A 16,544-nucleotide genomic window follows, 5' to 3' on the forward strand; every position below is an offset into this window, starting at 1 on the left:
TTATTTCATTCAAATAGTCGATGCATATGTAAATCCGGAAAAAATCTATAAAATCGTGTTTTCCCATCAGAGCAGACGTTGGTGGTTACATCGACTATGCGAATATGGGCAGTAAAGGAAGGGTGGTTCGGATCCAATACGGAAAGAGGGTCATCGATCTCGGACAGTGTGTACCTATCCAGCGTGCTCTCGTTTACCAGAGCAAGATCTAACAAGCGACTGTTGCTGTTAAGTATAGAATTGACGCGTTAGCCCGTGTAGGTTGAATCCATCCAGAAGAGAGGCACAGGGGGAAACACGAGACCGCATTACATCCACTTTTGGAAGTGCCTCTGCTTGAAAATTCCAAACGAGCCCGGATTGGTTATAATCACCGAGCAAAATCGCGTGGTCATTAACGTTAAGATTTGAAAAAACAGCTCCAATCGTCTCGATGTGGCTGTCCACGCAAGTCTGTTTTGAGCTATGATCCGGCGGTAGGTAGATGAATCCAATGCTCATTGAACAGTTCACTAGTTTCAACTTTACCCACAGGTGTTCAAGTGAATCGGTGACGGGAGATCGATCAACGGAACTGTTGATGTGACGCGCTACAGCTATTAGAACACCACCGCCGCGAGTTTTGCTGCTGTTACGGACGTTACAATCGTTTTGAAAGACTGAATAACTAGGGGGGACTAGGGGCTCCCATAGCGCTGCAGGCGATGCGTTCTGGGATGACGTCGAATGAAGCTGATGAAGAATGGCCGGCTCGGTCCGCGATGTCAATACCGCAAAGCTGTTGTGCCCATGTGTGCCAGAAGTGTGCTGAATTGTGCCGAGAAGTGCCGGCGTGTGTGCCGCGCACAATGTGCCGAGTGACCAACCCCTGGGGAACATAATATGCTTATAGTCTATTTAACGAAACGACAACAGTGTTGATATTGATATTAACACTCACGGGCTTGGGCGCAACCTCCTGTCAAATTTTCATTCTTGAAATGAGCGATCAGCTGATCCGAAACGTCTCGTAAAATGGCTCATTGGTACATCAGCTTAATAAGAAGCAGACAAATGTTTTGTTCAATAGTTTTGTAAAGGAATCAATGCTTGTCGAATAAAATGCATATTAAACGTTTACAAAGTGTATTAACTTATCATTGGTAATAGCGAGAAACTTCGAACATTGACTGCTTTTTTAATTGAAAAATCATTTAAACAGTAATGTGCAGAGCATAATTTTTGTTCAGCAATCATTACCATTATCAAGCAGCAATTCAGCAAGCTTGCTTGTTTGTGATTTCCAATTTTTAGTTGGGTTCTCATTATTAATTAAAGCTAATGTGTGAAAACAAACTTTTATAATTATAAAAAAGTATTCCATTTTCTCTTCACCAAACCACCCCCCCCCCCCCCCCCCCCTCTCGCAAATTATTTGTCGGAATTCAACATTTTGAGGGGGGACATTAATAAATTATTCAAGAAATTTTAAAATTTTCAGGTGAAATTTGAGTTTTTAGAAAATTTCCTAACAAATCCGATGAGTTTCGCGATTTTGCCTAATTGTTTGTGTATTTTTTCATCAAATGCATTTATTATTTATCATTCGCCACTTACTGGCAAGAATCGCTCGCATAATCACCAACTGTAAACGCACCATTTTCCATACTGTTGGTTACTATTAGGAATTGTCATTTAACCATTTCTCAGAAAATTCGAGATAACAGTAAGATAACCATTCCATGTACAGATTTACACTGAAACAAAACCGAGGGTAAAAACCCTTCAAATTTCATTTTTTGCCTAGACATTCGTTTAGCCGAGGTAAATGAAAAATTGGTTTTCAATAGATTTTTTTGCAATTTCGTGAATATATTTCGAGAATATACCGTCGTGCGGGGCTTCTTTATATACTTTTTCATAGTTTTTCAACTTTATGACATTATAAATCCCAGATTAGTGAATGAATTTCCGCAATTTTTATACACAATAATTGTGAGTATGTATGTAGGATGTATGCAAAATTTGAGCTAAATCCATCAATAAACAAAAAAGTTGTTCATACACCAATCGGACACATCTCATATAGAACCGGATGGGGGCTACTTTGGATATTTTTATCTATAACAAAACTGCATTTCAAATTCCAGGGTTATTTAGAAAACTACGTTGTACCAATACTGTAGTATACTGTATCATACATAATTTCAATAAAAATATTCGTTTTAAGATGGTTCTGTGCTACCTTTGGTATTATGAGCAGCGTGATATTACTATATAGATAGCCTGAAAAAAGGGACCATCAATCCTTTATTTGGGTGAAACGATCATTTATAACGTATAAGGATACAAATAATCGATTGTATATGCTACGTTGATACATTTTGAATGAATTGATCAACCCTTTGAAATTTATGAACTGTAGAAACAATGCGGACAGACCAAATGTTCTGATACGTTATGTATATTTCATTGGTTTATTCAACGTTTTTTCGCGTCCTGACAAGCGACAAACGGTCTGTTTGAAAAATAATGTCAACCAAATGAAGGGAAAACTATTGTTTCATAATAGTCCTTAAGATATCAAACAGATTTGAACCATATTTTGAATTCAAAAAATCCATATTCAAAAGTGTCCAAAGTAGCCCCGCACGACGGCACTCCAAGGCATTTAGTTTATGACGTGTTAGCAAGATATTTGATCTTGAAAGTTTATTTATTTATAAAATTCAGAGAAATATTATTAAAAAAAAATGTCCCGATAAGGAGAAGCGACGAAAAACAAATTTATTTGAGAAAACTGATTTCTGTAAACACTCAAACGTAAGCTAAATTAGCAGTTTTGAAAACATGGCACAGTATTATTGTAAGAAATGTTCAAATTATGGCATAAAATGTCATGAAAAAAATAAGTATATTGGTTTTTGGTTGGTTAAACTTTAAAATGGGATTGATAAAAGCTAAAATGAATAGTTCTGCATTGAAATAAATACGTGCCCTAATGCCTGTGGAGTATACCTGTTTGATACTACCATTACTAAATGAGTTAGAAGACTGCAAAGTGAAAGAACTGCAAGAAGTGTCAGATTTTGTGTACCCTGTTTATTCAAAAGCAGATGCTCATACAAAAATTCAAGATTTGGTTAAATAATTGGCTTATTTCATTCAATCTGAAGAAATATATTATAAATGAGTCTTAGTTGTGAACCACATTCATTTTTAACATGATTTATTTGAAAGCAATGTCTAAATTATCCCTTTCGTGACGAACCAGCACAATTGTGCTGTTAAGCAATAACAGTTTTGCGTATTTTTTTCAACTATTTAGTCTTTCGTTTACCTGATGTAAATTGTTTTATATATTGAGCTATTACATATACTTGCATGTGAGCAAACAAACTTTTGTTTATTTTGTGTGTAAGATTTACCACAACAAATTAAACAAAAAGTGAGCAAAAATTGGAAAACACGAAAAAGTTTTATCTGTCGCAGATTTTTAATTTTCGATTTATCTTGGTGGACAAAGCTAGGAATCGAAAGTTAAAGAGTAGTTCTTGCAAATGCCATAGAAAAAATATTGATATTTTAAAAAGTCTTAGAGTTCTGGAGAGCCAAATTTGAGCAATTTGTATGGAAATTTCAGTTTTTTGTGCTCCGTCCCGAAAGGGTTATGAAACAAGTAGTTCATGCTAGAAATTTGAATACTTTCGGTGCCATTTCTCGAAATATGAGCCGACCAATGTATATTATTTCAGCCAGAATACAGTCTAGAAGATATTGGGAGCTATTAGAAGACGTAATAGTAGTAAACGCTGTGATTTATGCATGTGAAACCATCATATTTCATCAAAATAATACTTAAATACGTGATTTTATGATGGTTTGTGTTATTTTTTTCTGGTTAAAACGTTGTTTTTCGCAAAATTTCAACCTGCTTTGGTCATGAAACTTTCATTAGATTCTTTTGAAACACTTCCGATAAAAATAACTACATCAAATCTCAATTGAGAAACATTTAAAATATTATGACATATTTAGATGAGATGCATGCAAAATTAATATGGCAACACTTCCAAAAACGATCAAATTCATGATTTACAAGTCGATCTATAATGCAGATCACCATACAAAATGACTTTGTTGGATATTTTTCGAAATTTGATAGTTTTTTATTATGGAATCTAAAAATTGTACAATTCGGCTAAACGAATGTCTAGGCAAAAAATTACATTTGAAGGGTTTTTACTCCCGTTTTTGTTTCAGTGTATAAGTGTGATGTATCACATTTTTATAAAACAGTACTAGATATACTATCACTACGATAAAAAAGTTTTATCATAAAATCTTTTGTATGATTTTTTTTTTGTTTTTATTTTTGTGTATTTTAACTAGTTGCTAATTCTACACTCTCTTTTGTATGAGTTTCCTGGCACTTTTTTGAAATTTTTTTAGCCTCAGCTAAACGAATGTCTATCACTGTATTGTACTCATACAATTAAGTACTGTTGGTTTGTATGAGTACCGTAACAGAGAAATAAAAAACAATTAAATAAAAAATCAACGAAAATTACTTTTATTAATAATTCCGCGGTAAATTCCATCATCCCTTATATAAAGCATGTCCTTGTGCTTGTGTAATGGTGACCAGCTATATGCCGCCTCCGGGTGGAAACTGCTTCCGCCTATGAATAGAAAAGATTTACAGCACGATTTACAGTAGGTGTTAGTTGGCTGGACACAAAGTTTCCGTTAGATAAAATACTCACCGATAACAGCACGGAACTGCTCCTTCGGATCCAATACACCGATATTAGATCAAGCAGAAAAAAAACTCTTAAACAAAATAGCCATTTGGATTTGCTGCTTCCACATTTTTTTTGTTTTTTTTTCTCGAAAGTTATCATTACAGCCACCAGCCAATTTTCATTGGTTCACAAATACTGATGCGTGCCACTTTATGTCCTATTGTGCAACTTCAGTAACATATTGTGAAACGCATGTATGTGTTGCACAGAGGAAGCACAAACAGATTGACATACGGTGATTTAAATTGCCAACACTCTTGCGAGCTTCCGCGTCTCCGTATAATTCGACAATATCTGAACAGTATAATATAATGTCACCGCTTGGCATGGATTGCAAGGACCGTGATTTATAGTCGAATGCGTTGAATCTCATATTCTTCGACAAAAAAGCAACAGTTTGTCATACATTAACAACAACAGATACATGAAATTTATCAGTTTGTCATACATTAACAACAACAGATACATGAAATTTACTGTTAGGAGTTTAAGACAAACTGTAAATCTCTATGCGGGCGGCCGAACTTGATTTGAACCCAGAATTGAACCCCATGCCAGAAAATACGCTGGATAGCTTGTGATTCCAGTATCTCGCTGATTGTTTTAGCCCATAGACGCTCCTAAGGAGCTTATATACAGACATACTCCTTCTTTTCCGGAACAGAAATGCAACATAACCTCATTTGACCAATTTTAAGGGCTAAGAGCCAATGCACACGAGCGAAAATTCACTGTGCGTGAATAAGGGCTGCGACGACGCAGCTTTCCTGTAGGGTATGCGTTGATATTGCGTGTTGCGCACGGTGCGGCGCGGTTGCAGTGCGGTAGCGTTGCGTACTCGTGTGCATCCTCCCATTTGATTGTGTGTGCGCTGCGTGGACGCGCCGCCCGTGTCACGCCTCCCTTAGCGTGTCATCTCAAATTTTGCTCTTCTTATTTGATTCTTATTCCAAACATTCGATAAGCACGATAATAGTCAATGAGGTACAGATACAGGTGGCGCAGATAAACATTGCGAACCACTAGCTGTCTCTTTTGTTCTGTTACCGACAACATCGGCAGCAATGGAACGTCAGGCCATGCTAGTTGTAGGTTTTTGTAGATAATTTGTATTGTTAAAAAATCTTATATTTGTTAGTAATCCTATACCAATTGTTAGAAAAAAGTATTTAAAAAATGTACATAAAAACCTTAGAATATTGTTAGTAATGTTAGATAGAGTGAAGAAAAAAAAACAAAAAAAGAGGTTGAGAACCTCTGGATTGTTAAATTCAAAAAAATGTAATTAAACCTATTCTCTGCTCCTCGTCTGAAAATGCCTCGAAAACGGGAGCAAATTTATAATGCAACAACACCAAATCCGCAGGGAGTATCTGGAGGAAGGGAATGGAGGAACGATGGGAAGGGGAGGATGGAAAGGATGATTTTGGAGAGAAAGGAGGTGAGGTAGGAACGATGAGTTTTTTGGGGAGATTATTGAAGTTCGGGATCGGGTGCCAACCGCACGTGAAACAAGTTCGATGCAGAAAATAAGTGGACAGTGCGTGATTTTTGTCCGACTTTTGGGAACCACCAATAATTCCCACGGTAGAGTACGCGGACGTGAAGTGAAATCGTTCCGAGTATCTGGACCCACAAACTCCTGGACGGTTCCGGAACATAGCCTCTACCCTACTAAGCACGACACACATCTCTATGTGATACCGGCCGCTAGATGGTGAGATGGCGTCCGACGACTCCACTGTCGGTATTCAACACCTGTGATACCCGTAGACCAGCTAGTGCCGATCAACCAGGCAGCATGCAGGGACGCGTCGGTCTCTGAACGCTACGGCTTCGCCAATGCCAGCCGTCAATCTCTGACGCCAGGTACCGACCCCCCCCCCTCCTTCTTCTACCAAAGAAGCGCCGGTTTCTCTTCGTTCCGAAGCATCATGACAACGTACAACACGTGGTTCATCAGGTACGTCTCCATCTCCTCCCTTCCTTCAACACCAAAAAAGCAGTAATGGGCCCCAACGAAAATGAACACAGATTTGTAACTACAAAACTAACCCACACACACCCAACATGTATGCGATATAGTAGATAGGGCTCAACTCAGATCTTTTATAACTTAAAAGCGAGAGAGCAAACTCCCTAGCAGGGTTCTGGCCTTCCCTTGTTCGCTTGGTGAAAATAGTTGGCAGGTAAGTATAGGGTGGTCGAGTCTTCCCCGGTCAATGCCGACCCTGAGGAACTCAAGAAGGTGAGCTAGCCTGGGCGTATGGACGCCGATGCCACAAGACGCGTGGAGCGTCCCATCGGTAGTTACAGTTCCACCGCTGATCTTATGCAACTCAATTAGTGACGTCACTAACTGAGTTGCATTAGATCAGCGGTAGAACAAAAGAGACAGCTAGTGGTTCGGAATGTATATCTACGCCACCTGTATCTGAACCGCATTGGATAATAGTTGTGTAGCCTTTCTATACCAATTCCATAACCAAACAAACAAAAATAACACCTCTTTGTCTCGGTACCTCCATTGTAAACATTTCGAGAATATGAAACATTTGAAAGCAGCTCAAGCAGTACTCGCATAATCACAAACCATACATAGGACATTTCTTGTATCGTTTTCAAAGATAAACAACATCATCTGTACAACTCTCCTTATCATTCGTTTGAACCATAAGCCCACATTAGCGTATATTGTTTTTGCTATTAGGTATATAATTTTTGCCAAATAACTATTTTAGTAATGGGCGGTTAAGTGTAATTACAATAAAAAAATGCTTATTTTCTCGAGCAAAAATATCGCTTGACACTAATCGCCGATTCATCATAGTTTTTATGATTTGGTGTATCATTGAACAGGTTTTTCAATATTTCTGCATTATCGATCCGCAAAAAGCTCGAGTTTTTGATCGACAAGTTCGTGATACAGCACACCATTACTCTTATCGTTTTTTTTTTTTATTTTTGAGTTAGTTGGAATTGAACTTTGGTGGTGTCACAAGGTGTCTCTTTGTCCCTCGCTGCCCGTGCTGTGTGCGCCACTTTAATATAGTTTATTGCATTGCTAACTAGACTGCGACAGAGTGCGGAATCTTAAATAAAAGTGCGATATTGCATCAAATCGTTCCGGTGTCTTCACCGCACTTATTCATCATGAGCTAATGAATAAGTGCAATGAAGACACCGAAACGATCTGACACCAAATCGCACAAATGGGATATCCCATTGGAGTGAGTGCATTTTTCCTGCCGTCAGAGCCAAAGATTTTGAAGAAGCCATTTTGCGATGACACGCTAAGGGGCCTTAGGGCCGATTTCTTCACCTCGCCTGGCTTACCGGTTAAGCCGAGGTGAAGAAATCGGCCCTTACCCATATAGTTAAACCTGGTCTAACGCTTAAGCCAGGGTGAAGAAATCGCCCCTTAAACTATTAATGATAGGTACGGTATTTTTCATACAAGTCATCCTCCAAAAGTTGCGTGCAAGTTTACTTACTAACATAAAATGCTTAGGGCATCTCCAGGAGCGTTATAAAATGTATGGGAGTTATGAAATGACGACAAACATGTCTAAAGGTCCAATCTGCAAAAGAGAGGCTATCTTCGTTCCTACTCTCTTTAAATTATTACAATGTCACAGTGAACATTTTGACAATTTGTGAAGTGTAGGCGGAAAAAGGGTAGCTTTATCTACCTTACAACGCAAAAACGAGCACGTTATAATTGAATGAGAGGAGATTCAAAGGGAGGCTCTCATCTGCACTTAGGACCTATAGAAATGTTTGGCCAGAAATGCATCTAGAACTGCATCTCGGTCATCTTCAGCAGGCGTTTCAAAGTTATAAATTCGAACAGTTTTGTTACAAAATTTGATACTGGCATACGACCCCGTTCTATTTTTGCACAAATTTGAAACAAGATTTTGACGCGTTCTATTTATGTTGTTGCCATGTCAAATCATATGTATGCCCTTTGGGAACATCATTCTACCGAGTCCAACGGGGTTTATGATTCATTATAGGTCGTTGACAATTAAATTTACCGATTTCCGTAAGAAGTCTGCAGGATTTAGAACTGCTGCTGAAGACGCCCATGTTTGAGTTCTATTTTTGACCGTTACAAATTTTGTAACCGTTGTAAAAATATAACTAGAACTGATTTTTAAGCTCCTGGAGATGCCCTTAAGTCTATCAGATTTGATTTGATAAAACCTGAGAGAGAGGAGACAGCTCACTGACAACCACGATGTTGACATGTCTTCTTCTTACTTATTTTTACAACTTTGGGGCCGCACAATGGTTTGAAAATATACTATGAGTCATTTTACGAAGTGACAACCTACCTCCTGTCAAAATTCATTCATAAAATCGGCTCGTAAAATGGACTACTGGTCAAATATGATTTGCATATTGAGTTCGTTGTGACAGAGCATGGAAAATAAATGGATTCGTTGCGCTGATCACACGAGGAAAACTGATCACACGCAAAATAATCCGTTCCCAAAAATGTCAACATTCGATCACGAAAGCCGGAACATGCCAGATTTTCGTTTACGAACATACACTGTGGGGTGTGAATAATTATTAGTGATATTCCCCTTGCGTGTCCTTCCCCTTATAAGCATCGGTGACAGCAATCATCATTGAGTTGTCCAAAAAATGTCTCACGAAACCTAATGCAAGCCTATCCATATACGGGAGAACAACAGATGTTTACAAAGTTCTTACAGATAGATTAACACGGGAAATCTGAACACAAACAACTACCACACAGGAATTTGGATTGGTCAATGACGAGACAGTGAGTTTGTTGCTACCTCATTGAGGAGTGGAGCTTTGTCGGAGCCAGTCGTCTGTATTGCGAGGTCCCGTATCATGTCAAGTGATTCTACTGTAGTTTGCTAAGAATGTCGGAAACGGATTGTTATAGTGAGTTGCGTAAAATTCACATACACCATGAATAATAATTACAAAATTCAGAACATAGTTCCACAACGCACTCGTAACGCCTCCGTAACTCAGCGTTCGGCAGCATTAAATCATGTTATCGAGAACATAATTCACGAGAAGAGAAACCTAGTTCCTGGAAGCAAGACTTAAATGTTATAAAACAACTTTTTCGGATGAATAATACACAAAAGTATGCCAATTATGTCCAGTTAATTTCAATTCGGACTGTTTTAAATAAAGTTGTGTTTTAGTCCGCATGTACAGCTGTGCGTAAAACAATGATTTTCCACTGTTGACGAATTTGTTTCGTCCTGTCTACTAAAGCAAACATTTGACCAAAAACATACTCAATTTGAAGAATATGGTTTTTTGTGATGTAGATTGTGTTTTTCCCTTTATCGTTTCTCCCTCATAGATGAGTGTCCATTCTGCCCGATGAGAGGACAAATTTTCAAACTAGTTTTTGATATAAAATATAAGTAAATATTAACAGGTTAAGCATGTAACTAATCAAATGTTGAAATTCCAGTTTCCAATCAACTTGAAATTAATTTCTCATAAAACCTTATTTTAAATAGATCATCATTTATTTAGTTGACATCAAATTCATGATAATACTGAATCAACAATTTGCCGCCATAATACTCGATTTGCAGCTGCAACTCTCCATCCTCGGTCACGCCCAACACTCGTCAGATCACGCTCCACCTGGTCCGCCCATCGTGCTCTCTGCGCTCCACGCCTTCTTGTACCAACCGGATGGTTAGCAAACACCAACTTTGCAGGGTTGTTGTCCGGCATTCTTGCAACATGCCCTGCCCACCATATCCTTCCGGCTTTGGCCACTTTCTGGATGCTGGGTTCGCCGTATAGGCCTGTCCATAAACTACGTAGACTCTTAGGGGGGACGGGGGTCTCTGGCCAAAGTCTACGCTCCATACAAATTTCAAAAATTTTGTATGAACAAAAGTCTACGAGGGGGGGGGGGGGAGGGTCTGAGATGGCCAAAAATGAGTCTACGTCCATAAAAAATACAAAACTTTCCATAAATAATTCGAAAAGTGGAGAAACAGGGGTGTAAGCAGTAATAAATAACAAAAGTTCCATAAACAAATAAAAAAATGCATAAATAAATCAAAAGTTTCCATAAATAATTGATTTTTGAGCAATTAAAAATGTCAGAAATGCAATGAATAAATCGACTGTTGCAATAAAAAAGCCATTTTTCCCACCAAATAACTTCGAATTTTCCATGAATAAATCCGATTTTACCATAATAAATTAGAAAATTCCCAATAAAAAAATATCGAAAAAGCAATAATAAAATAAAAAATGCAATAAAAAATGACGAAATTACCCATGAAAAACAAATGCAACAAAATATGAGACAGTGAAATGCTGAATCGCACTTATATGACTGAAACGACAGAAAAGCTTGCGTGACTATGATTGCAATTTACCGAGCAATTGCTTGCTGTCCGAACTCGCTATCGCTCGTCGGACCAAAAAAAAGGGATAACATCTATGTTTGCATTTCACCGGGCAAATTCTTGGATCTGTGGTTTGCCTAGAACTGAATCGACGCAGTTACGGTGCATCGGTTATCGCAAACTTCGGCGGCCTTCTGCCGCCTCAGTCGGTGTATTTTTTTTGGCTAAAATTGCATTTACGATTATTGCTCGTTTTTTTTACATTTGTTGATAATTTATTTTTTTGTTTGCACTTTTTAAATTATTTATTGCTTTTTCGATATTTTTTATTGTGAATTTTCTAATTTATTATGGAAATATTGAATTTATTTATGGAAAATTCGAAGTTATTTGGTGGGAAAAATGGCTTTTTTTATTGCAACAGTTGGTTTATTCATTGGATTTTTGACGTTTTTAATTGCTCACAAATCAATTATTTATGGAAACTTTCGATTTATTTATGCATTTTTTTTTTGTTTATGGAAATTTTATTATCCATTACTGCTTACACCCCTGTTTCTTCACTGGGACTTTTGGAATTATTTATGAAAAATTATCACTTTCTTATGGGTCGTTTATATTTTAGCCACCCTATACTGCCTCCATTCGCAACAGTCCCATATGAATAGGAAACCCAGCAAAGATGGGACTGTTATGCGAGTGGCGGCAGTATAGTGCAGCGAGCTCGTGGTTCATCCTTCTCCGCCACACACCGTTCTCCTGCACGCCGCCGAAGATCGTCCTTAGCACCCGTCGCTCGAAAACTCCGAGTGCTTGCAGGTCCTGCTCGAGCATCGTCCATGTCTCGTGTCCGTAGAGAACCACCGGTCTTATTAACGTCTTGTACATGCACATTTGGTACTACATGGTACATTTGGTGCGGCGGTGAATCTTTTTTGATCCAGTTTCTTCTGGAGCCCATAGTAGACTTCCACTGATGATGCGCCTTCGTATTTCACGGCTCACGTTATTGTCAGCCGTTAGCAAGGAACCGTGGTAGACGAATTCTTCTACCACCTCGAAAGTATCCCCGTCTATCGTAACATTGCTGCCAAGGCTTGTCCTGTCTCGCTCAGTTCCACCTACCAGCATGTACTTTGTCTTAGCATTTACCACCAGTCCGACCTTTGCTGTACAGTTCTGTCACCGTTCCAAATGTTCTAGCAATAATATCCATGTCATCCGCAAAACAGACAAATTGGCCGGATTTCGTGAAGATCGTACCCCGGCTGTTGAGCCCGGCTCGTCGCATAACACCATCCAAGGCGATGTTGAATAGTAGGCAGGAAAGTCCATCACCTTGTCATAGTCCCCGTCGAGATTCGAATGAACTGGATAGTTCACCCGATATCCTTAGGCTGTTCTGCACACCGTCCAACGTTGCTCTTATCTGTCTGGTAAGCTTCCCGGGAAAGCTGTTCTCGTCCATAATTTTCCATAGCTCTGTGCGGTCGATACTGTCGTATGCCGCTTTGAAGTCGATGAACAGGTGATGCGTTGGGACCTGGTATTCACGGAATTTCTGGAGGATCTGCCGTACGGTGAAGATCTGGTCCGTTGTCGACCGGCCGTCGATGAAACCGGCTTGGTAACTTCCCACGAACTCATTTACTTTAGATGAAAGACGACGGAAGATGATCTGGGATAGCACTTTGTAGGCGGCATTCAAAATGGTGATCGCTCGAAAGTTCTCACACATTAACTTGTCACCTTTCTTGTGGATGGGACAGATTATCCCTTCCTTCCACTCCTTCGGTAGCTGTTCGATTTCCCAGATCTTGACTACTAACTGGTGCAGACTGGTGGCCAACTTTTCCGGGCCCATCTTGATGAGTTCTGCTGCGATACCGTCTTTACCAGCCGCTTTGTTGTTTTTGTGCTGATGGATGGCATCCTTAACTTCCCTCAGCGTGGGAGTTGGTTCGTTCCCGTCCTCTGCTGCACCAACATAATCATTTGCTCCGCTGCCTTGGTCCTCCGTGCCTACATTCCCTTCGCCATTCAGGTGCTCGTCGAAGTGCTGCTTCCACCTTTCGATCACCTCACGTTTGTCCGTCAGGAGGCTCCCGTCCTTATCCCTGCAGATTTCGGCTTGCGGCACGTAGCCTTTGTGGGATGCGTTGAGCTTCTGGTAGAACTTACGTGTTTCTTGTGAACGTTCCATTTCCTCGCACTCCGCTTCTTCCAGACGGTGCTTTTTCTCCTCTATTTTATTGCGCTTAGCGAGAAAATTTTTAGTTTTACACATTTACCGATCTGTCAGTCAGTTGTGCGCAAGGGTGAATCTCATATCATGAGCAGTATCCTTATTTGCATTACTTAAAACATACCCAACCGGTATCGACCGAGGTATCGACCGCGTGCGACCAGTACAAGACTAAATGCAACAAATAATGGCACAACCAATCGAATCAGCAGCAATTCCAGAAAATAATGTTTTATTTCCGTTTCATTAAAACAATCTCGAAAGGGACCATAATGAGTTAACTTACCTTTCCACGCAAGTTATCAACAACAACGATCAGCCGGTGGGCGAGCGTCGATGTTTGTTTTGGTCGCAGACAATGGAAACGTGCTGCGTGTAGCTTTGGCGCGCAACGACGTCGTCTGCTTTCTTGCTCCTGATTGGCTGCGCGCAACTGGAGTAGAGCTGCGCGTAACTGACCGGCGCGCAAATTGCGCAACGAAAGAAAAACTATACAAAATATTCGCAATAAATGGTATGAAACTTATAATTTTCATACACAAAAAACGGAGGACGCAACTTTTTTGTGTAAAATCAGAAATAGTTGTAATTTCGAATGTTCCTTTGTTGAAACTACGTTGCAGATAAATGAACTATATACTATCTGCTTTGGAAGTGCAAAAGAGTTCGAATAATTAAAAATATTAAGGGTGTCCATTCTGCCCCGGGTGTCCATACTGCCCCGCCTACCCCTATATAGGAGGCCTTACGTATTTTCGGCAGTTTCGTTTTCTTCGTCATGAGGAGTTTTTTTAACCCTGTTGAACTCAAAATTGACAAAAATTAAAAATGAAATATTGCGAACTGATTCAACGGCAATGACTTTTGGCGCGAAACAACGGAAAAGAATTGGAACTTGGAATGTATTAAACTGGCACAACTAGCCAATAAGGCATGCCGTATGAAGCTCGAGGAACTGAAACAAATCGTTCCATACTGTTTCATTTGATTCATGTGGGTGTCAAACATATTTCTACGAAATTTTAATGTCAGCTGTATGTGCAATGCACATGTTGCACATGCAGACGCGAAATTAATACCAATCTATAGGTGCCTACCAGCGCCTAGCAAATGAACCATTGGAAGTTCTTTGTATTTCGCTATGTGGATTGATTTCTTGGAAATTTTGATAATCAGAAGATTGCGAAACGCATGGAGACGCTTGGGTTGTTGAAATCTCTGCTACTCATCCTAGCATAATTTTTTTAACCAACATTTGAAAATGTGAGCTTTACATTTATTATTCGAATAAATAATTACTCAATTATTAACTGAACTTAAATTCGTTTTCATTTGCAGATACCAGCTTATTTAAAGCAAAAAACTACTCAGAAAGTATTAGTGCGTTTTCTAAACAGTTACCCAGTCCGAATCCACTGGCTACTGTCTCAGGATACTTTAGAACCGGATGTCAATGCTCTAATGGTCTTTGCAGCTGCTGTACAGGTAAGCAAGGTTATCTAATAAATACAGGGGATAGACAAAATGATCGGGACAGGCAAAATTTTCACTTCTCAAAAAATGTTCAACTAGCTGTATCTTTTCGAGAGCATCAAATATTCTCAAGTATCAGTGGTCCAAATTTGGAAAAGATCGGGCCCTTCTCCACGAAGTTACAAAGATTCTTTGAAAAAGTCGCCGAATCTGGCGCTGGGTCTTCGGCGCGGAAACCTAAAGATGGGAATAAAATTCTGGGGTTTGCGCGCAATATGAATGTGTTTTCAAGGAAAGTAACAACATAGCCGCCAACAAATTGAAAAAGTAATGGAATACATATTAAAAATAGACCAATTTGCTAAAAAATCGTGAAAAAAATAAAATCGCTATAACTTCTTCTCTTGTTAAAAATTTCAAGTTAAGTCAAATGTTTTCCAGAGTTTATTATATAAGTCATTAATGATCAAAATTTCATTAAAATCGGTTCATTAAATCCGGAGATATAATAGCTCAAAGTTGGCTATCGGATAATTTTACCTTTTTCAAGAATCTTTATAACTTCGTGAAAAATGGCCCGATCTTTCCCAAATGTGGACCACTGATACACAACTAGTTGATGAACTTACAGTAAAAATTTGAGAATATTCGATGCGCTTTTCGAAAAGTTACAGCTAGTTAATTTTTTTTTTTTTTTGAAAAGTGAAAATTTTGCCTGTCCCGATCATTTTGTCTTTCCCCTGTATATATGCAACAAGTTGCAAAAAGACATTTTTTTCATGATTAACCGTAATGTGTCCGACATGTCTTTTTTTTTGCTTTTCTCTACACTGTGCTTTTCAAATGGGCGCTGTCGGTCACATAAAGGTTAAACGAGTGATGGCAAAAAAACAATCAGCTCAGAATGGATTTTAAGGAATAATTTATGTAAATTAAAAAGTTGTAAGATGCATCAAATGTATAGAACTTTCACGGTATTTCACATTTTTCATAATCAATAATATCATCCGTATTGATTCATATACTTTTTAAAAGGTATATTAATTGGAATTCCATAGTGGCACAAAATCAAGGATAGTTCGTATTGAGCATTGCATGGATTTCGCGACGATCGTGAAAATGTTCAATCAATGAAAGAACAATGTTCACACATACAACAACAAAGAAAACAGCTTGTAATGTTCAACATGTTCATAATGTGTTCATAATGTGAACATTTTGCGGTGGGACAATTTTGTTTACCTGTGCGTCGTATTTGGCGCAAGATCGTCAATACACCCGATTCTTTTTTTGCACGGGTCTGGTTTTCACTATAACTCAGTCAATTTTTAACCAATTTTTATGAAATGTTGTACACATGTAGGCACGGTTAGTACTATCAGTGTACAAAATTTCATGAGAATCGGTTAAAAAATGACTGAGTTATAGCAAAAACCAGACCCGTGCAAAAAAAAATCGGGTGTACTTAAAAATAACAGTTTGTTAGAAATTACTTGTACGGTATGTGTGCCATCAGTAATCTCACGCTCCCATATTCATCCTATTCGAATAAAAGCGATTACGGCACCGATTGATTCCGTTCTTTTTGTTTTGATGGGTGCTCACTTCTAACAAAAAATACAAAAAAAAGAAACAAAACAAACAGGGCTTCAATCCTTTGTTTTT

The 16,544-nt window shown here is 38.7% G+C and overlaps 1 protein-coding gene across 1 annotated transcript in view; it reads left to right on the plus strand.

Annotated features, from left to right (window-relative positions):
• Window positions 1-16,544, plus strand: part of LOC134288042 (uncharacterized) — a 44,143-nt gene that overhangs the window by 17,467 nt on the left and 10,132 nt on the right. Inside the window, exon 2 of the mRNA XM_062851700.1 lies at window positions 14,745-14,891. Within this exon, the coding sequence (XP_062707684.1) occupies window positions 14,745-14,891 (147 nt within the window). The remainder of the gene's footprint in view (window positions 1-14,744; window positions 14,892-16,544) is intronic.

Source organism: Aedes albopictus, chromosome 2 (assembly GCF_035046485.1).
Source record: "Aedes albopictus strain Foshan chromosome 2, AalbF5, whole genome shotgun sequence".
NCBI classification, from domain to species: domain Eukaryota; kingdom Metazoa; phylum Arthropoda; class Insecta; order Diptera; family Culicidae; genus Aedes; species Aedes albopictus.